The following is a 22,036-nucleotide window of genomic DNA, read 5'->3' as shown; positions in this document are numbered from 1 at the left end:
GAACACGGTGTGATGAATGGGAGGTTAGTGTGACTTCTGAACACGGTGTGGTGAAGGGGAGGTTTAGTATGACTTCCGAATACGATGTGGTAAGGGGAGGTTAGTGGTGACTTCGAACACGGTGTGGTAAAGGGGAGGTAAGTGTGACTTCCGAACACGGTGGGGTAAAGGGAGGTTAGTATGACTTCCGAATACGGTGTGGTAAAGAGGAGGTTAGTGTGACTTCTGAGCACGGCGTGAAAAGGGGAGGTTAGTGTGACTTCCGAACACGGTGTGGTGAAGGGGAGGTCTAAGTGACTTCTGAAATACGTGTGTGTGAAGGGGAGGTTAGTTTGACTTCTGAACACGGTGTGGTGAAGGAAGTTTAGTGTGCGACCTCCGAACACGGTGTGGTGAAGGGAAGTTTAGTGTGACCTCCGAACACGGTGTGGTGAAGGGAAGTTTAGTGTGACCTCCGAACACGGTTGTGGTGAAGGGAAGTTTAGTGTGACCTCCGAACACGGTGTGGTGAAGGAAGTTTAGTAGTGACCTCCGAACACGGTGTGGTGAAGGGAAGTTTAGTGTGACCTCCGAACACGGTGGTGGTGAAGGGAAGTTTAGTGTGGACCTCCGAACACGGTGTGGTGAAGGGAAGTTTAGTGTGACCTCCGAACACGGTGTGGTGAACACGGTGAAGTTTAGTGTGACCTCCGAACACGGTGTGGTGAAGGGAAGTTTAGTGTGACCTCCGAACACGGTGTGGTGAAGGGAAGTTTAGTGTGACCTCCGAACACGGTGTGGTGAAGGGAAGTTTAGTGTGACCTCCCGAACACGGTGTGGTGAAGGGAAGTTTAGTGTGACCTCCGAACACGGTGTGGTGAAGGGAAGTTTAGTGTGACCTCCGAACACGGTGTGGTGAAGGGAAGTTTAGTGTGACCTCCGAACACGGTGTGGTGAAGGGAAGTTTAGTGTGACCTCCGAACACGGTGTGGTGAAGGGAAGTTTAGTGTGACCTCCGAACACGTGTGGTGAAGGGAAGTTTAGTGTGACCTCCGAACACGGTGGTGGTGAAGGGAAGTTTAGTGTGACCTCCGAACACGGTGTGGTGAAGGGAAGTTTAGTGTGACCTCCGAACACGGTGTGGTGAAGGGAAGTTTAGTGTGACCTCCGAACACGGTGTGGTAAAGAGGAAGTTTAGTATAAGGCACATAACAATCAATCAGCCTTAGCGACCACCTCTGTATCTTGACCATCTGCTTAATATACCATTTTTTTCAGGGTCAGAAATGGTCAAAAATTTAAAGTACACAGCTTGTGATAATCGAATCAATAGCTATTTCTTGTATCTTGTGGTTTTAGAGGTGCTTGCCAAACATCACTGGATTAGAAAAAAGCAGAAGTTCTATCTAAATTGAAAATATTATTAGCATATGCTGAATTTCTGATAATGATAATAGTATTCGATAAACATCTGATGAATTTTTATAACATTCATCTGAATTATTTTAGAGAATTCACGGCTTTCAATACTGCACTGTTGTTTATGATTCACATGGGATTGAAATTCACTTTAAACGATGTCAAATTGAGATAAATATAATAAATGTACTTCAAAGTAATACAGTTCTATTCCCGACATAGTGTCAAAGATAAAATCGCAAAATTTTCCCCCTCGGAATGTAAGCAAATTTACAATAAAATCATGCAAAATAAGGAAGGTAATTGTAAGCATTCACACTATTACTAGGTATGTTTCGTGGAGAAGACAGAAACTAGTCCAGGTCATTTTAAATACACTTCAGGCTGTATACACAATACGGTAAGTAGGATGAACAGTAAACGAAAAGCACAACATTTATCTGTAAACGAAACGTTAAACCATTATTATAAAAATTATATACAATATAGTCCCTTTTCAATTTTCCTGGCAGGATGTATGAAGCTGCGTGCGTACAAGGGAGATAACTCCCATTTCTGAATGTGTATGGCTGGTGCGCCTTTCAAACTACTGAAGATTGTTCTTTTCACTGTTTTTTTAAAGTTTGTTATAATGATATTTGTTGGTAATTTAAATTGTAGGTAGGTAAGATGATCTAATATTACCTGCCTCTTACGTACACTTAGCAGAAACGTATTTTCACAAAATACATATATTTGTGATTGGTGAATCTTGACAGGAATTAATGAAATTAATTGAAAAGTTACAATAAATTTTAACACGTCAGTACCTGCTTGCTACGTATGTATATGTAGATAACTTATACAATATATGTTCTTCGTGAATTTTTGTTATAATAGGAATTTGGTTTATACAGATGTGTGGAAACGGAACATATGACACACGATCCTCATCGAGTGGCTTTGGCGTTTGTCGCGAGTGTTGCTATGGTGATATGTGCAACAACAAAGGGTGCGGTGATGATGGTATGTTGTACTCTTACACGTTTTTTTTTTCTTTTCCAAAGACAATAAAGAATCAAATCAATTGAACTTCGTGCTATCATGCTATATCATCATTACGTTTCCTCCAAAATGACACGCTTTCCTGTGGATAAGGGTCGATTGAGTTTTGGTTAATTGTTCTCGCTAAACTGAAATGTGCATTAAGGTTTAAATCTCAATATTTATAGGTGCGATTGTTTGCTAGAAGTGTAACCAATTCATATAATTATACATTACTAGTTTGTATGTAATTATTCTCTTTAAAAGGGCCACCAAAGAACAGAGGGCCATACTGTTTTCAATGTGATCATCTGTCTGATCCTAGTGAATGTGATCAAGTGACGATTTGTAATGTTGATGAGGAGTGTAGAACATATTTTTTTCTCTTCTTTCTAACTACCTTTTTTCTTCCTAACGAAAGTCTCCCTTGACACCGCCTCACGTTTGACTTTCGCTTTAGCTCTTGCCCTTATAGGAAGGCTCCGGGTTATGCCCCCTGGCCGAAACACATCGTAGTCTTTAAAACTGGTTGCTTCTACTCCTGTTAAGTGTTCTGCATAAAGGGAGTGGGACGACTGGTTCGTCCGTTGCTATTTTAATGTGACCGGGTAAGGTGTATATCTTTACGTCTTCGACAGCATGGTTTAGTGATATAGCATTATAAAAAGTTCTAGTATACAAGACGACACAACATGAATATACCGTAGTCACTCAAAACACGCACCATGCACTTCACACACCGCAAATATGAGAGGCCGTTTTTACATGATCCTGGCTGTTAAGATGACGTTAAAGTAATCAAACAAACCAAGTTGTCGTCAAATCATGCATTTACTTTCTTCCGCCAACTGAACACACTAGTTTGAAAAATTTTCATTACATTTTCGTAGTGAAATATAAAGTTTTATGGTGAAAATATAAGTGATGTTTTCTCTGGATTGAAAATATCACTTGATCTTTCACTCTCTTGCGACCAATCGGAATCCAGCATAGACAGTGAAAATATTATTATGATTGTTACGTCATGAGTTCTTGCGTAGAAATATGATGTTGTGCTCTAAAATATACGACAAAATAATCGCAAGGGCAAATAACTCTGTAAAATATAGAAGGGCGGAATAACCTTTGGCGGAACTGGTAGTGATGGTCATCTGTAAATGAAAGCGAGAAAACAAATATAATAAATATAATATTCATTGATTCTTGATGAATACCAGTAATATTCCACCTCACGAGATGAAAGATATTATATACACGTACATGTACATGATGTTATTTTGGTCAGGTATTTATCAAGAAACAAGAATATCCTCTTTATACCATTACGTACATGTACAGCACATGAACACTGAATATTCATTATATTACAGGTTTGTTCGGTAAATGAAAGAGAGTTTTTTCCAAGAAGAACATGAGTTTTTCACTGGATGTCAGAGAAGATCTGTAAGTACAAAATTGTCTTTTGAGTGTTTAAACAAATGACATTATAATTTTTTTCACCTTTATGTCTTTGCACAGTGCGATTCTTCTACTTTTCCTTGGACGTCCGCCGTATGATAGCGATAAGTTAAATGTTGATGGCATTAGTTTATTAACAACATCACCATCTTGAGTCATTGCTAATTTTGAGTACGTTATGGACTTGAGTGTGCAACCTGACCCTAGTTGTTAATTCAATTCAAAACAACTTTATTGCTTCCTTACATCCATACAAAAGGGATCGATAGGAAAACATACGTGTACATAACACACAGCAGATCAAAATAATACACAAAACACCAACCAATCATTGAAGTTATCACCCTTTGCAATTGGAAATATTCTGTATTGCTACATAATAAAAAGTTCTCGTTCTAAGTCAATACGCCATTATACATGCACTTAAGAATGCTTGATTATTTCATTAAAGATGAAGCCTACCAATATGCTATAATACAAGATTTCTTTTGCAGCAATGTCATGAACCCCTTATATTCGGCCGTGCTGTAAAATCATAGTCAACTTGTGTAGGAGATGTTGTGAAAGCGATTTATGTAATGATAGATGCACAGAAAATGGTAAGTGCGTTATATTATCTTTACTTTTATCTAGCGAAAGTGGATATTATTTTTTTTCAAAATTAAGCTCGTACAGGACAATTACAACTTGTCTTTGTTCAAGTTCAGACAAACAATAGTTCTTTACTTGAATTTCACGTCAATGGCCATTGAGGTGAATTTCACTTGAAATATTATCACATGAAAATATTATCACATGAGTTTCGCAGTAATGAATTTAACGTGTTTCACATGAAATTGAAGGTTTTGCCCTGGTTCACATAAAAATTCACTTGAAGAAATATTACCTGTGTATCATATTTATGCATGTGATGATCTTTAAAATGAGTGCTGTATTAATCACGATACCGCAGTAAATGTGACTTATGACCTTGGACAAAGGGTGGTATGATCTCCACTTTCTTAACATTTGTTATTCAGAATTAACGACAACGACCTCAGCATTAACGACGACAACTTCTACAACACAAACAACTCCAACATCAACAGCTACTACTACACTAACAGCAAGGATATACAGGAATTGTGACGAATACTACAGAGCCGGAAGCGTAAAGTCGGGTATTTATACGATATCCCCTGATGACGTCAACACCTTTGACGTATACTGTGATATGGAAGATGGTGACGGCGGTTGGATCGTCCTCCAACACAGATTCAACGGATCAGTACTGTTCAACAGGTCGTTTTCTGATTATGAGAACGGGTTTGGACAGTTAGACGGTGAATTCTGGTTAGGTCTATCGAAGATGTACTTGCTAACCAACTCAAATAGAATAGTAAGGTTTAACTTACAAACATTGACCGGGACTTGGTTAACACTTGAGTACGGTACTTTTTCCGTCGCTAGCAATAGAACCCAATACACCTTACATGTTGCAAATCACATCAAAGGTTTCGGTGCTCAAACGTTTGAATACAACAGTGGTAACGAATTTTCAACAATCGACAGAGACAATGGTAATAGTTGTGCCAAACGACGATTCGGTGGTTGGTGGTATAAAAGTTGCACATATTTGAACATTAATGGAGAATTTGGATTAGCGGATAATGAAAGTGGCGTTATGGAGCATTATACTTATAATTATATAGAAGATCTTACATGAGTGGATATGAAACAAGATGCACATAAATTGATTCCCATTTTATCGTCAAGCTACCAATAAATACATATGGGGAATTAGAAACCGTGATATATATAGTGTAAATTTCTTTTTCGGTATTGTTTATTTAAGCAATATTTAAACTTACTTGTCACTTCTACTATATAAACTAACCAGGGCAAAGTGAAGTATATGACGGTATAACTGACACCCAAAACGTGGCCATTGTGACGTCAACTTATCACCGTCAAAATGCTGTTCCATCTTGTGGATTAAATCGTCGTTGATCAATCAAGGATCTTACATGAGTGGCTACGTGATATGAAATTTATCAAACGAGTTCAAAAATTTGATATGCAATGAGCCTTTATGCGAGTGAAATATTAAATTAGTTTCTTATCACAGAGTCATGAGTGTAAGAGACGATCATGCGACGCCATATATAGATTATGACTAAAAACTACATGTGACGTCAATATATTGTTATTAAACCTGTGTCTTACGATATTTATGACATGGCTGTATGACATGGCTGGACGGACCATTTATGGTAAAAACGGTTTTCCTGGTTGAGCTTAGACAATGTTAATGCAGAGACCCTAAAATGAGTTGATTATGTAAATACAAGCATTAAACTATATTCCCATGGCATCTATGGTCTATATAGATGCCAGAGCTTTGCAGACAATCATCTCAGAAGGATTTTTATATACCATAGATGCCATGGGAAGATAGGTTAATGCTAAATTAAACTCATTGGGTGTTCGAGTATATCCAATGGTGCGCGTTAGCGCACCTTGATATGTTAGAACACCCAGTGTATCTTACACATCAATGTATGTCAAAAATATAACAACCAATGCTTATATTTATATTGTCTTTTCCATTATAAAAAGAAAAAAAGTCGAACAATTAAGTATGAAAACAAAAGTTATACGTTTGTAAAGTGAAATATATCATTTGATGGAACAGCTCATAATTTGGCGAAAAAGAGCTGAGTTCTTGTTACTTGCGGTGTGTTGCCACGGTCAACGGTCTAAATAATAACAGTAGATAAAATAGTCCCATTGATAAAACGGGATATCCAACGATAAGTACAGCATTTAGCAATAAATACATATGGGTAATTAGAAATCACTGCGATTTATATAGTGTAGATTTCCTTGTTGGTATTGGTTATTTGTGTTTAAACATCAGTCAACATTATGAAGATATGAAGACAGTAACAAAGCTGCTATTTACATTTTGTGAAGTTTGTAATTGTTATACTTTCATTAAAACATACTTAACATAATTACTTTGTTCTTATTGTCAACGGTTATATGTGCTGTAATTTTCATACTCACAAATCAAGAAGAGCCTTTAATATTTTATTCAACACCCTAATTACAATTTGATCATTTCAATACTTACAATGCTGATGTATCTTTTATTCTACAAGCACCAATAAAAGCTGAACATAATTTTTGACGGTATATTTCCATCTAAACAAACTTAAGGCCTAAACACTAATTTTACGAGGTATAGAGTTCCTCTTAAATAATCTAATGACTGCCAAACGTAGATATGGCTGTTTGTTGGTAATTTAACCAATTTACATAATTACATATACCTTGTATTTATGTAATAATTATTCCGGTTGAAAGGACCATCAAAGAGCAGGTGGCTGTTTTCGATGTAATGAATTATCTAATCTAATCCAGTGATTAAATAACGATTTACAATGTGCCCTGCAGACCTGTAGGGCGTTAGAATTGTACCTGCTGTCCACTTGTATGCGTAAAAGGTGACTTAATTTTCTCTTTCTTACAAGAAGGCCATTGGGCCTGCATGGCTCACCTGCTTTTTTCTTCTCTATTCATCCTACAGAAGAATTATGGAGAAATGCTACATTTTTCACTTGAGCCCCGCCCCTTAGGCCACTGAGGGACCACCATTTACACAAAATTGGATTCCCTTTATGCATGGAAGCTTCAGACCAAATTAGAAAAAACCCGTTTCATTCCTGAAAGGGTTTTTATGGTGGGATATTTTTGCCATCGTGTTATTTAAGGTCGAGTTATGTAACGTTACTTTGCCGAGATAAGTATGTCGACCAGTCGAGTTATACTACGACTTGTTGACATATTTATGTCCGCAAGTCGACTTACATCATGGAAAGTCGACTTATATCCTGGAAAATTGACTTACATTATTACGACGTGATCCACGATAGTCAGTCGCGACAGTGTAACTCGATTTTCCAAAATGAATATGTTGATTTCTCGTGTTAAAACTCATCTTACAGATATAACTATCTCAACAAGTCATATTATAACTCGACTTGCCGACATAACTGTGTTCAAAGTCGAGTTACCGTAATTCGACCTAAGCTAATTCAATGGGAGAAATATGCCACCATATGTTTTAAAGAATTTGCTCTATTTCCCCTATCGGACCCCACCACTCAGGCCCATTTGGGGTCAGGTCCATAGTTTATACAACATTAGTTTCCCTTCTCCCAAGGAAGCTTTAGACTAAATTTGAGCAAACTCCCTTCATTCCTACAGTAGAAGGATTTTAAAGAATTTGCTGCATTTACAGTCCCAACATTATAAACATTATATCCTCTTCTCTTAAGGAAGCTTCAGATCAGAGAACAAAATCAATTCATTCCTACAGAAGATGGATTTTAAAATATTTGCTAAATTTCACCGATTGTGTCCCGTGCCACAGGCCACTGAAGGTGGGATGAGACCCTCCGTTTAAACAAATTTTGTTCCACTTCACCCAAAGAAGCTTTGGACTAAATTACATGTATAATAACCTTTCTCCCTACAGAAGAAGGATGATAAAGAATATGCTAAATTTCCTATATTGGGCCCAGCCCGTCTGGCACATCATTTATAATAACAAAATTGTTCCATTTCACCTATGCATCAGACCAAATGTGGTCAAAACCCATTCAGCCATTCGTGACTAGTAGAGATTTTGATGAAAAGTTGATGGATGGACGACGAAAACCGACCGTGACATAAGCTCACTGGCCCTTCTGGCCAGGTGAGCTAATTTCTTTTTACTTCTTTACGTCTCCTTTGACACCGTCTCACTTTAGTAATCAGTTGCTTCAGTCTAGCGCTCGCCCCTGTGAGGTAAGCTATGACCCCTAGCTGAGACACACCATAGTCTATAAAAGTGGTAGTTTCTGCTTCTGCATAGCGTAAGTTGTCAGTTACGATCAGGCAATAAGGGCAATAGGTACAATTCTAACACCGTACATGTAGGTAGAATTTGTTACTCTATCGGCCCTACAGGGCGTTTACCGACGAGTTTATCATAGTTTTTTGCAACGTAAAAATAAATTTCAGATTTGAGACAGTTAGCAAATAAATATATGTCTTCACTTTCTTTAAATGGCATATCTGTAGTTTGTATATATTAGAGAGTAGGACAGGTAAATATCTACCATCGGAAGAGATTCACGACAATCTTACCCTCGATGGCAAGCCTGGGTTTAGACATTCGTGATTCTCCTCCTCTGGTAGAGATTTCTACTCTCAAGGTACGGAAAGATCCAATTAGTTAAATATAATTTAAGGAAAGCATCTTACTTGAAATCTTGGAGGAGAGAGAGAGAGAGAGAGAGAGAGAGAGAGAGGGAGAGAGAGAGAGAGAGAGAGAGAAGAGAGGGAGAGAGAGAGAGAGAGATATATTAGATCAAGCCTTTTTTAATGAGCATCCAACATTTAGTTTGCCTTTAAAGATGCTCCACCGCCGACAGAGCATAAATGATATTAATCATTTGAACAATAATTGGTGTTTAATCGTGTATATATATGCCTAATTAACACAAAAAATAATATAAAATAATTTATTTCGCCTTTGGTGCATGCGCAATCAGTACTTCATTCCATATAGGATATAGTGTCACGGAATTTTTTCGGGATGCAATTAATTATTTTTCAAATTTTTAACTTGAAGTAAAATTAGAAGCTCAAACTTTTAAATGGTGGTAATGGTGTAAAGTAAGTAACTTTTGTAACTGAAGAAAAATACTAAATCGTCTGCTACCGTTTTTTATATGTGAAAAAATACCATTTGTCAGCGGTGGAGCATCTTTAACAGTAGGTACAATTCCAACGCATTACCTGCAGGGAAATATTTAAAGCCAAGGATCACCTGAGTTGAGTGATGCTAGGTTTACACTATGTTCCCGGCGGCCACGGCAGCCCCGTTTCAGACAACCGTGGACAAAACGCGGTGAACGCGACACAACGTGAGACAGCGCAGAAGGACGTGATAGACAAACGTAAGCGGTCGTGAATACCGTGCCAGATTTTTAAACTGTCAAAAAATTGCCACAGCAGTCACGGTACAGATGGTGAACGCAACAGGACGTAATAAAACGGGATTGACGTAACAAAACTTAACAGTGCGTACATTAATTGTACGAGGCCGTAACAAAACTTCCAGACGGTCCGTGGTGGAACGGGCAGCAAGCACGTTCCCCGGAATCTCACGGTGATTTCAAGTTTTGTGACGTTCTGTTGAGTTTTTTTCATGTTTTCCCACGGTTGATGCATATTGGCTGCACGTTTTGTCCAGGTTTGTCAAGGTTTTGACGACAAACCAAGGTGGATGATAGCCGTTTCGATGCGTACTGTTAAGGCACATCACGGCTAGTAGCGGCTGAAAGCCCGATGTGATACGGCGTGTTGCGTCTTATTACGGTCTTACGTTGCAAGCAATACATGATGGAGTATCATTGCCTGGCCTAGTACATATTAGCTACTTCATGGAATTATTTGTATTAATAAATAGAAAAAAATCATTATCATAAACATTTAAACCATCAAATTATACCAAAGATTTTATTGCAAAAAACAGATTAAGTGAGAACCATTACAGAAAAAAAATATTTGCGAAGAAACACTTGGCTATAATAATTATAATTTTGTAATTAAAACGTGTTTGACATGACATTTTCGGCAATAAATATTGTTTCATTTGCTCCCAAAAAAACCCGGCATCAGACTTCTATCCCTAGTAAGCCTTGGCATACCGTGAAAAACGTATCGGAGCTTGACCAAAACGTGTAAAACGTAGCAGACCTCATCAGATCGTAACAGGTCTAGAGAGAACGTAGTGGTATTCTTGATAGACCGTGCTAAAGCCGTAGTGTACCTTTAACCTCCGGGAACAGCACTTTCCCCTATACCCACGGTCCACCACGTAATCCGTAAAAGACCGTGGCAAAACTTCACAAGACCTAGCTCAACTTGAATACAAAGACAAAAATAGCCAAAATTCCACGGCGCACCACGTTTCGGGCAAACGGGGCTACCGTGGTCGCCGGGAACATAGTGTAAACTTTTGACCGGTATAAATTCACGAAGGCAATTGATTCTTTTAAATCCGACACCAAATGCTCGATAACATTCTAGCGATCAAAAAGTATTGATCAGTTGTAGGGATCAACCAACTAAATAAAAAAAGACCTTCGAAATGGCCCCTGTGTATACAAGATAGAGCCCAGAATAGAATTTTAACCCGGCCGCTGATTGGATGACTAATTATGAATTTCAAAAGTAAAAATGTTTTCTGACAGGTAATTATTCCTAGATAACCATGATATCAATTTGGAAATTCATATTGAGATTTAGGTTCAAAATATCAATTTTGATAATGAATAGGTAAAAACATTAGAATTTCAGGATTTTTTAGTGCAAAATGCGCCTGATTTCAATAAATGTGTGATAATATCTGTATATTTAAGGAGGTTGTGGTATACTCCTGTGGTGTTTTCTTGTAATATAGGATTTTATACTGATATCTCTCAGTAAATGATGGACCAGAGGACACCGAAGAAGCATATTCCAGTCTGCACATTATACTAAGAAAGGGTAAGCCAGTTGTGTCTCACCTTTTAAGCTGAGGGCTAAACAGGATAATAACTTACCACTTTTATACGATTGAAGGTAAAAAGTAAGGCGATAGGAAGAATGAAGTCAGTCATGAAAAGATCATAAATACAGTCGCCTTTTAATGATATCAGGTAACGCCTTTCCTGGGCATTTTTTTAAATTGGAAAAATAATGAGAAAATACACCTGCCACTGAGGGCAAATGGAAAACATTTTTGTCTAAAATTCACTGAGAAGGTAAGCCAACATCTAAATAAAAAACACTTGGATGGGGTATTGCCATCGAAGTCATCAAGAAAGCACAACCCACTTGGTAACATAATGACAACGGGGAAAAAATATTCGTCCCACTCCCGATGTGGGAGCGGAAGGGTGGGGTGTACAAGACGCATTAATTACCCTTTAGGTCGAACAGATCAAACATTTTGGTGGGATTTGGTGTGGTTTGCATTAATTTTGACAATAGAGTATTCGGACATTGTATTAACTAAATCTGAGAAAAAATCCTGCTTAGAGTTAGTTTAGATTACCACCTGGTAGTTCGTGTTGACGTTGTTGAATCACTTTGGCCAAGCAAGTGTTGTCCCAGAGGCAAATGAAGTCCATATTTTTCATCGATTGCTAAGTACTGGTGCTGGAATTTTACCATGTCAAATAAATTTTTATTTTAAATATTATACTATTTCTCTTCATCCTAACATCTCACTCGACTGCGGCTCACTTTTGGTCGTGGATTGAGCATTCGACAATGTGCACAATATAAAATCACGTTGTTTGTATCTTTAAAGTAAGTCCTGCCTAGTTTCTGAAAAAAATGTTAAAATTGTACCGAGAAAATAGTAATTTTGGTAACGCTCTGACGTCACGAGGCTTTATAGCATGGATAGCAATGCGCTACAGCTTCAGGCGACATGAGTGTATTGCCCTAACCCAGTCAGTATTACATGTGTAGGTATGGGAGAATAATGTTTCTTGCCTTCTATGTATCATAATCGATAAATGTTATGTAATCCTGTTCATACCTCGATTTTCTTTGAGAACATGACATGTAACAGTATGCTGTTTATCACAGAACCGGCCCGTCGTAAATATCGTAAGATACATGTGTAATAACAACATTGTGACGTCACAGGTAGTTTTGACGTCATAATCTATATATGATATGAAATATGATATATATATGAAATGTATCAAACTCGATTAATAATCTGATATGCAACTCGCTTAAATGCTCATGGCATATCAAATTATTGAACTCGTTTGATAAATTTCATATCACATAACCCCACACGTAAAACCCTCTATTCATGTTTAGAAAATTATACTTAACTGATTATATAGTTTAAACTCTTTTATTGTGTTTATTATTACGGTATCAAATAACAAGATAAAACCGATTATAATTTATTTGAAAATCACACAATATTACGGAGTCAGACTTAAACGTTTTTAGTTTTTAATTATTATCTTATCTTTAATTATTTAATAAAATAATATTTTGATGTGATACAAAGGTACTGTCCGGAAAAATTGTACGGCTTGTGAAGTATGCCAAATGCAATGGTACACCGACAGTGACGTATAGGGACTCGTGTAATGGTTATCTATAATAGTTCTCACAGTAAAATTACCATTTAATGTCAACTATTGTGTGGCACACAGATAATCCTATTATCTTATCTTTAATTGTTTTCACTGTAAAATAACCGTTTAATATCAACTATTGTGTGATTTCCTATTATCTTATCTTAAATTGTTTCTGATTTTAATTTCATTTCATCCATAATTATCAGAAATGGTATTTTTTACACAACATATAATATACGTTTGTCAAGGAAATAATGTGACGTATCGCATATAGAAAGATAACATGGAGCATTTGTGATAAAGTAATATTTAATCACTTTACATCAACACATTTTCCAAATCAATATTGAAACCATCACGATAATTAATAATGGTAATAAAGTAAATAATTTGAAGTACAAACAACTGTACAAAGACGAACGAAATAATGCGTAAATACCACAATTGTGTATGTCCTGTGTGTGTTCTTTTTAAATTGTCCTTCTACGGACATTTATACACATGTATACGCTGATAAAATACATTATGATAAACAAACAATGTTTAGATAACAATCTTAATAGCATAAGATTAAGCACAACACAGATGTTTTAAAGATTTTTTTAATAACCAAACTGGTTCATTCAGCTACAATGTTAATTTTTCTGCGCGAACTAACTTGGTTTCAGTAAACAGGTTTCCCATTCATGTATAGATATTACTACACTAAGTGTACGCTGCATTTATTGTCTCATAATGCAGATCATGATTATCATAAGAGTAATGGGAGTCTTTGTGGCAAAATGTAAATTTTATGTATGACACTGTATGTAACTGCCACTAAATGTATTGTGTTCCTAAATGTTCTGATTAGTCAATAACATATACAGTCATTTTTTCATACACACAATTTTTTTTTAGGTTTTAATTTCACAAGCACAAATAAGAGCTGAATTTGAATTTTGGCAAAAATCATATTTATATTTATATCTACGGTGCAGTGAAATAAGTACATACGGTCAGACTATGAAGCCAAGTTGTGATCTACAATTTCATTTCACAATTTGAGTAATTGTGAAGTGATTTATACAGGTACATTTCCATCTAAACATGTATAAGGCATAAACAAAAAGACTTTATTTTTGCATAAATTCTGCAGTGCATAAATTCTGTGTTGTAGAGAATGTTCATAAGGCATGATACATGTATGTCTGTGAATCTTTTGCATAGCTGAATTCATCAAAGCTGATAGGTTTCTATAAATTGCTGCAGAAAAAAGTAACAAAATTTTCGCCCAGTTATGGCACATATAACTTTCAGCCCTTTTAAAATTGAGAAACAAAATCAATACAAAAATATACAAGAGAGAAAAAAACAGAACAAAAACAATAGGGATTTCCTCAATAGGGATTTCCATCCTGAATGGAAATCCCTAATAAGAAGAAAAAACAGAACCCTGAATGGAAATCCCTAAATATACAAGAGCGAAAATTATCGTTCCTTCAAACTTAGAAATGTTTTGTCATAATTTTAGAGTTGAAATAAGTTGGTACACTATATATATAACTTGAGATTTGTAACTATATGAGAGAGGCTGTATGCGACCTAGAACGAAGAATTTATGTATTTAAACATTTTCTGAATCATGTCACTAGAATTTCATTCAAATGTATTGGTGTTTTTTTTTATTTGTAACATAAGAATAAAAACAGTTTGATAGGATTTCTCCGAATATTTCAACAACTTTAAAATTTCACAAATTCCTACATTTTTGACAACGAAAAATATCTAATAATGCTTTTCTAAATTGTCTACAAAATAGTAGGCATGCGATGAGGTTACCCGAAGTTGAAAGCCAGGAAAGACTATCCAAGATAGTACTAATTAAATCCATTTCCTTCTTTTGTAATACATTCCGCGACAATCCAATTTCAGAGACTGAATAGTAAATCAGTGCTACCGAATTGGGTAGTTCAGCCAGGAGAAAGATGCACACACTCGCCAAGGATATGTGCACGACTTTGGTTAAATTTTGCGATGTGTTTGTTGGGATATTCCTTAAATGTAGACGTTTTCTTGTCTGAATATATGCTAGATTTCTACAAACCACAAACATTTCCAATATCAGTAAGAGGAAGCAAGGAAGACACTGGAGAATCACCGTCCTTAGTAAGACGCTTATGCTATTGTATACCAGCATCCATTCGTTATCTGTTCCTATCGGCAAACGAAGAGACATCGTTGTAATGTCTTCGTTAAATATTTCTTTAGATTGTACATCTATTGTTTTCATGTTAAAGAGAACAACTACACCTGGGAAATACGTTATCATTATAATAGCAATACAGAAAATAATATATGTACGAATTATTCCAGGTCTCAAATACTTATGAACCTTGAAAGGATAAGTGATAATGATCAATTTCTGAATAGCTATGCCTACCGTTATAAAGACAGATATACTATGAAACATGGCAGGCAGAAGCTCAACAGACAAAATGACTAGTATACATAAATAGTAAGGAATAAAATCAGTATATTTCTGAAAAACCATAAAGTACAAGAGAGCAGGTAATTGACAAGTAACTGTTAACGTGTCGAAAATTGACTTTACCCGCAAGAAGACGATATTACTGTTTGTCGTCATATGCACAGAAAGAACAAACAACAACATTCCATTCGTCAAAAGTGTAATGATCCCTATTGTTGGTAAAATGTATCGATGGAACGTCTCATTCCAAAGTGTGTCCATGTATTGTTGTTCTAAAGTGAACACGGATTCCCTCATGTAATGGTACTGCAAGCAAATACTAGTAGTATCCATAGGTTTACAAAACAGTTCCATGAATCTCCATTTTGTAACACTGGTATCAGGATTTGCTGCCTCGAAGTGTTTAATCATTTGAAAACATTCCAGAAAATCATCAGAACTAGTTTCGTTATAAACCTCGAAGCAATACCCGAACGCTCTTCCGTGAATTTTTCCGCAAGCCAAATAGTCGTCCGTTACACCATTTAACGATATTCTGTCACAGAACGTCACGACATGGGATAACCATTTCAAAGTTGCTTGAAAGTCCTCCAGGGTGACCGAACTGACGACCAACATCAACTCAGTCATGAGCTGCACGCAAAAATCAAATCTCTCCTTTCTTCGATTGTCCTCATTCCATTCCGTACATGAAGAAACCACTGAAACGTTTTCCATATTCTTAACCACTCCAAAGTTCAGCCCTTCAAGTAAATAATGTTTTGCTGCGTTTAAAATGAATAGCAGTCGTCTTGAAACTGATAAAGTACTCTTTCTAACGTATTTGATAATGCGTCCTGTCGTCACTGTCGATGTAACTATGTATCCTTGAGTTGGTTCTATGTTGTAGTTATACGTTTATGAAGCCACACCCAATGACGTAAAAATCATATTGACCCTTGTAGCGGACTCAGATCTATGTAATCTGACAATGACTTTTTACAAAATGTGATATCTAAAGATAAGTAATAAATCAGATTCTCTCATATATCACTTTATGTTATATAGAGTTTGCCCATGTACGATAGCTATGTAAGATAAATCTATCTTACATGGCATTTCACGCGCGCGGATTAATTTGTGTTACATGGAGACAACTGTTGAAATATGCCATCTAGGCCTACCTGTTGCACAGGGTCACGTAAATGCTGTAAATATATATAATATTTTGATAATGTGTCAGCACTGTTCATCGTATCCTATTAGAATATGACGATGTATATCTACTAGGCGTAATCATTAATGAATATGTTGCCTGCCCCTGTGTCTGTTAATTGTGAACATAGACTAATGTACGTGCAAACCCTAATACGGTAAGGCCCTAGTCCAAAAATGACCGACTATCATGTCTCGTACTGTAGCCTGCATGTTTCTGTTAACTTACTGACAACAACACACACAATCGCTAAATGATTATAGAGCTCTGAATAATAAACACAAATTTATGATTTCAAACATGCTGTCGAACATGAAAACCACATATTATAGTTAACGTACGGTAGCCTACCATCTGAGCGAAAACAGTCCTCCGATTCTAAACAAGAATCACGTTTAAATACGTACAATTGTGTATCACAACAAAGGTCGGACACTCGTATCGAAATCATGTTCGCTGGGTCCCATATGAACAACTGTGAAAAAATGTTAATACAACAAAACAAGCTGCAAAATTAAAACATCGTCTGATCATGGTGATCGAGAGCGACTCGGAGTAGCCTTGACCGCCCATATGACGTCACGTATGACGCAGTGCTTTGACTGAAGTGACAGTAAAAATACCGCTACGTTTCTTCAAAATGACAACAGTGTTGTAGCTAGAACTGAAATACATGTAGGCTAACACAAAATTAATCTTTTCTCTTTGATTGTTTTTTTATTTTGGATATTGGCGCTATATATTTCGCGGATGTACGCAGATGTGTACGATGTGATCTGGTACAGGAAAAAAGTCGGTCAGGCCACGAAATATTTTTCAGAGAATATTATACATTCACCCAGATAAGATGCAACAAAATGATCTTATTTTGTCAGCAAACTTTCAGGGTATGATTTTTAAGGACATCCTTAAAATTCTCTTTCATTATATACACAGGGAGGATAGGGGATATTCCACCTCCGGGGTCAGAAAATTAGGTAAAACCCTCAACAAGCCTTGGGTTTTACCGCATTTTCTGACCCCTCGAGTGGAATACTCCTTTCCTCCATGTGTACATATGAAAGAGTCTTACAACTGGGCCATAATGGTTATTAAAGCTGACAATGCAAGTTAAAATTATTAAAATGATTTTTTTAATAAGTATACTCGTTTTTTCAAGAATCGTTTATGAGACATTCCCCGGTTGAGGACAGCCATTTTTCGTTTTACATTCCGACGACTCACCGACCCCTATATAAAGCGCGTGAATCGACACACGTGCGCTCATTCATGTACCTATACACCTAGCAGTTTACAGGTTATATCACCTACAAATAGGTAAACAAAACCCTAACCTGTAAAACTATATGGAACTTTTTTTAGCAAGAAAACATGTCAACTCCTCTAAGTTGTCAATTAGATGTTTCTCAAAATAAAATCCAACGCAAGTGAATAGAAATCCAAACAATAATCCGTCCACATATCTCCACGTATATCATCGTACCCGATGCACTCAACTGACCATATACACGTGACTACGTACCTGACCCGAACGAGCGACAACTATCAAAAACACACACGTGTCGTTCTACATGTACGCGTAAAACCTACTGTATATTGAAGTGTTTTATTAGTTCGTATTCGACATATGTTGGGATTTAGCTGACAACACATTCATCTATTACTTCAATGAACTATTGTCAGGTGAGTGCAGTGTTTATTTTCAATTTGACATTGTTATTTGCAATATCGGGGCATGTGTATCTGAGACAAGACATGTTTAGAATGATACACGTGTGTCAAGTGTCCCGTGCTTTATATAGGGGGTTGGCCAGTGAAGGTTACTAAGCAGAGCAAAAGAAAAATGGCTGCCACTTCCTTAGATACCACACTGTCATAACTAGGGGATGTCTCAGAAACAATTTTTGAAAAAAAAAATTTCGCTAAAATATTTTTTTTTAAAATTTCAACTGCATGTTTTTATCTTGCATTGTCAGATTTAAGTACATCTCCCTTACATTTATAGAATGTTTGTCATTTGGTTTCTTACATCCGAATAAAAATACTTCAAGAGACATTATCATATAGAGTTATTTTCAATTCCGTGTTTTTCATGTAGGTCACGTATGATGTTTTCTTCAAACAATAATAATAATAATAAAAACTTAGAGCTAACGTCATTGTAACCAAATTGATATCAATACACGCAGATTTCTCTTATATGACATTTGTTGCTTGGTGTGGTTCACTTTTTTTCTTTTTTGTTTAGAAAAAGTGCATTAAAACTTTATTTTGATGCTTTGTTTTTGTTATTGCAGTACTTATTTTTACTGTTAGAACGATTAATAGCAAGTTTCGAAACTTCTAGTTTAGTCACATGGTATGTACCCAAATTGATACCCAGCAAGAAAAAATGTATAAATGTAAGAAAAGTTAATATATATGGATTTTTGTAATTTTACTGTATGAAAAGGGAATGAAGTTGCGGTCATATACTGAGTTATACTGAATATGATAACATCCTACTGTAAAATTTCCACAAGTGTTTTCACAACAGGCCTGCGCTAATCCAGTAGCCCCGCAAGACCACGTAATGACTTGCGTCATATTTTAATGATTTAAATTAAGTTTTCTGTGGCATTCACCTAAACCTATATTGTTCCAATATGTTATATATTTTTAATAATTGTTAAAAATTTCAATGTAAAATACTACAAACAAAATGGATCAATCAAGTTACAAGATGCTAGCAACAGTTTAGTAACAATCTAGATGGGGATATAACGCTATACAAAGAGCAATTTGCACTTGATTAAATAAAAAAATAATGTGTGGAAACTATATTTTTTCAATTTCTGTTTAGTTCATTATTTCATGAAATTTTCTTTGAGGAGTCCTTACGCTTTGAAAAAACCCCATGATTATAGTACAAATAGTATTTGAGAAAGAGCAGAACAAGTTGCAAAAACAAAGCATAGTTATCAATAAATGATGCATCTTTGGTGTCATCACTGAGAAATGAGGTAAACTTTATCAAAACAAATATTTCAGCTATTTTCTTAATTAGGGTATCAATTTGGTTACAGTATCAATTTGGGTACAATAAAGTTAGCTAACTGGTGTCTACAGCAGAGCAGCTTGTTCCCTAACCCCGTATATTACAACCTGCCTACCATTTGACATTTTGGTCGCAACAGCAGGATTTATGATTATGATTCGACAATATTTCGGGTAAAAAGTATTGTTAAATGAAGATCAGTGAAACTAAAACATGTAGTTGATAAAACAAAATTAATTCAAAATGGTTTAGGGAAACTATACTGTAGCATATCAATGATTTTGTGATATTTTGAATTCACTTTGATAAATCAGATTATTTCCAATTTAGAGTGAAGTAATATAGGTCGTATACAAAGGATGTGAATTTCATAACCCATTCATTTCTGGTCCCCCAGAGAAGATGTAGAGTTTACGATAGGTGTATTTAGCTTGATTTAATGAATTTGCATAATAATATATCACATTTAATTACCATTATCAGCATGGTGACATGATGAATACGCTTATCTGGATATGAGTTCACACGGATATTTAAATGTGTATTACAATTGTAAAGGCGTTAATTGATACCATATTGGTATAAGGATTTTTCTTTGGTCCATTTTATGTATGTAAGAAATAAGTCTTTATAATAAGTCAAGTCGATTTCTGTGGTATTTTCTGTGCTAGTAAATGACATCTTCACCTTACAAATATGGAGGTTTTACTGTGATTTTCCTTTATAGAAACAGAGCACATCCATGGTCTTTAATGAATTAAAATATATTTTGTTCAGCCAATTGAAATGCTCGTTACACGCTGGAGTAGAGTATTATGAGATAATTCTTGAGCTATCCTATCAGCTAGTAAAGTTACAACCCCTGACAAGATATTGTATGTCAGTAAAAACTATGATGCAATTCCTCGCCAGGTGTCAAAATATCGATGTCATGAACAGAGAATTGATGACTTATCATTTAAAATGTATTTGCTTCAAATCTTTAATTTTCAACTTTAAACTTTGTCTTTTGATTATTTCCAGTTACTTTATAATTTAAATTGACATAGTATTGTCTTCGTTTAATGAAGGCTGTTGTTGATAGAGATATCCAGCCTTTCGAATAATTGAGTTTACATTTCATATTTTAAATCATATTATGTCCGTTCCCGTTATTGTATTTACTTCAATCTAATGTCAGGGTAAAGCCTCTGACGATTTAGGTCTTAATTGCATGATATCACTTTGAACGCACGGGAGTATTGCTATTTCCTACAGGATAATGAAGAAGAAATGAATCCGATAAAGTAAGCTATGACATTATGATTGTTGTTGATGTCAAATATTAAATCAAATTGCCAATTTTCTTATTTGAGGATTATTTAGGTTTATCAAAACCGCAATAAAGACAAACTCGGTCATTTTGTTCTTGAAATATTTTATTATTACATTCCGATCGAAATTGTAGCAAGAAAACCATCTTGTAGATATAATCCAGATCTAAACAACCATCAAATGAGTTTAACTATATCAAACTAAAAACAAATATTAAAACCATGAAAATATATTTAAAAAATCCAAAAAACAAAAAAATGTTAATACAACAAAACAAGCTGCAAAATTAAAACATCGTCTGATCATGGTGACCTAGAGCGACTAGGAGTAGCCTTGACCGCCCATATGACGTCACGTATGACGCAGTGCTTTGACTGAAGTGACAGTAAAAATTACCGCTACGTTTCTTCAAAATGACATCAATGTTGTAGCTAGAACTGAAATACATGTAGACTAACACAAAATTAATCTTTTTTCTTTGATTGTTTTTTATTTTGGATATTGGCGCTATATATTTCGCGGATGTACGCAAATGTGTACGATGTGATCGGGTACAGGAAAAAAAGTCGGTCAGGCCACGAACTATTTTTCAGAGAATTATACATTCACCCAGATAAGATGCAACAAAATGATCTTATTTTGTCAGCAAACTTTCAGGGTATGATTTTTAAGGACATCCTAAAAATTCTCTTTCATTATATACACAGGGAGGATAGGGGATATTCCACCTCCGGGGTCAGAAAATTAGGTAAAACCCTCAACAAGCCTTGGGTTTTACCGCATTTTCTGACCCCTCGAGTGGAATACTCCTTTCCTCCATGTGTACATATGAAAGAGTCTTACAACTGGGCCATAATGGTTATTAAGTACATCTCCCTTACATTTATAGAATGTTTGTCATTTGGTTTCTTACATCCGAATAAAAATACTTCAAGAGACATTATCATATA

General features: G+C 35.8%; 2 protein-coding genes and 1 long non-coding RNA gene across 3 annotated transcripts in view; all 3 read left to right on the top strand.

The window, feature by feature from the left end:
* Positions 1-724, top strand: part of LOC138330585 (uncharacterized) — a 2,253-nt gene extending 1,529 nt beyond the window's left edge. Inside the window, exon 2 of the mRNA XM_069278148.1 lies at positions 552-724. Within this exon, the coding sequence (XP_069134249.1) occupies positions 552-724 (173 nt within the window). The remainder of the gene's footprint in view (positions 1-551) is intronic.
* Positions 725-1,667: 943 nt separating this feature from the next.
* LOC138331682 (uncharacterized) lies at positions 1,668-3,259 on the top strand. Its single transcript, XR_011209713.1, has 3 exons — positions 1,668-1,798; positions 2,295-2,403; positions 2,689-3,259. It is a non-coding gene; the product is annotated as an uncharacterized lncRNA (long non-coding RNA).
* Positions 3,260-4,393: 1,134 nt separating this feature from the next.
* LOC138330584 (ficolin-1-A-like) lies at positions 4,394-5,584 on the top strand (the record flags this gene model as incomplete). The annotated part of the gene is made up of 2 exons (XM_069278147.1): positions 4,394-4,478; positions 4,899-5,584. Coding segments are annotated over 2 exons (771 nt in total), but the record flags the coding sequence as incomplete, so codon positions are not given.
* Positions 5,585-22,036: the final 16,452 nt, after the last annotated feature.

The sequence above is a fragment of the Argopecten irradians genome, chromosome 9 (assembly GCF_041381155.1).
Source record: "Argopecten irradians isolate NY chromosome 9, Ai_NY, whole genome shotgun sequence".
In the NCBI taxonomy this organism is placed as follows: Eukaryota; Metazoa; Mollusca; class Bivalvia; order Pectinida; family Pectinidae; genus Argopecten; species Argopecten irradians.
This window is presented reverse-complemented; position numbering and strand designations above follow the sequence as displayed.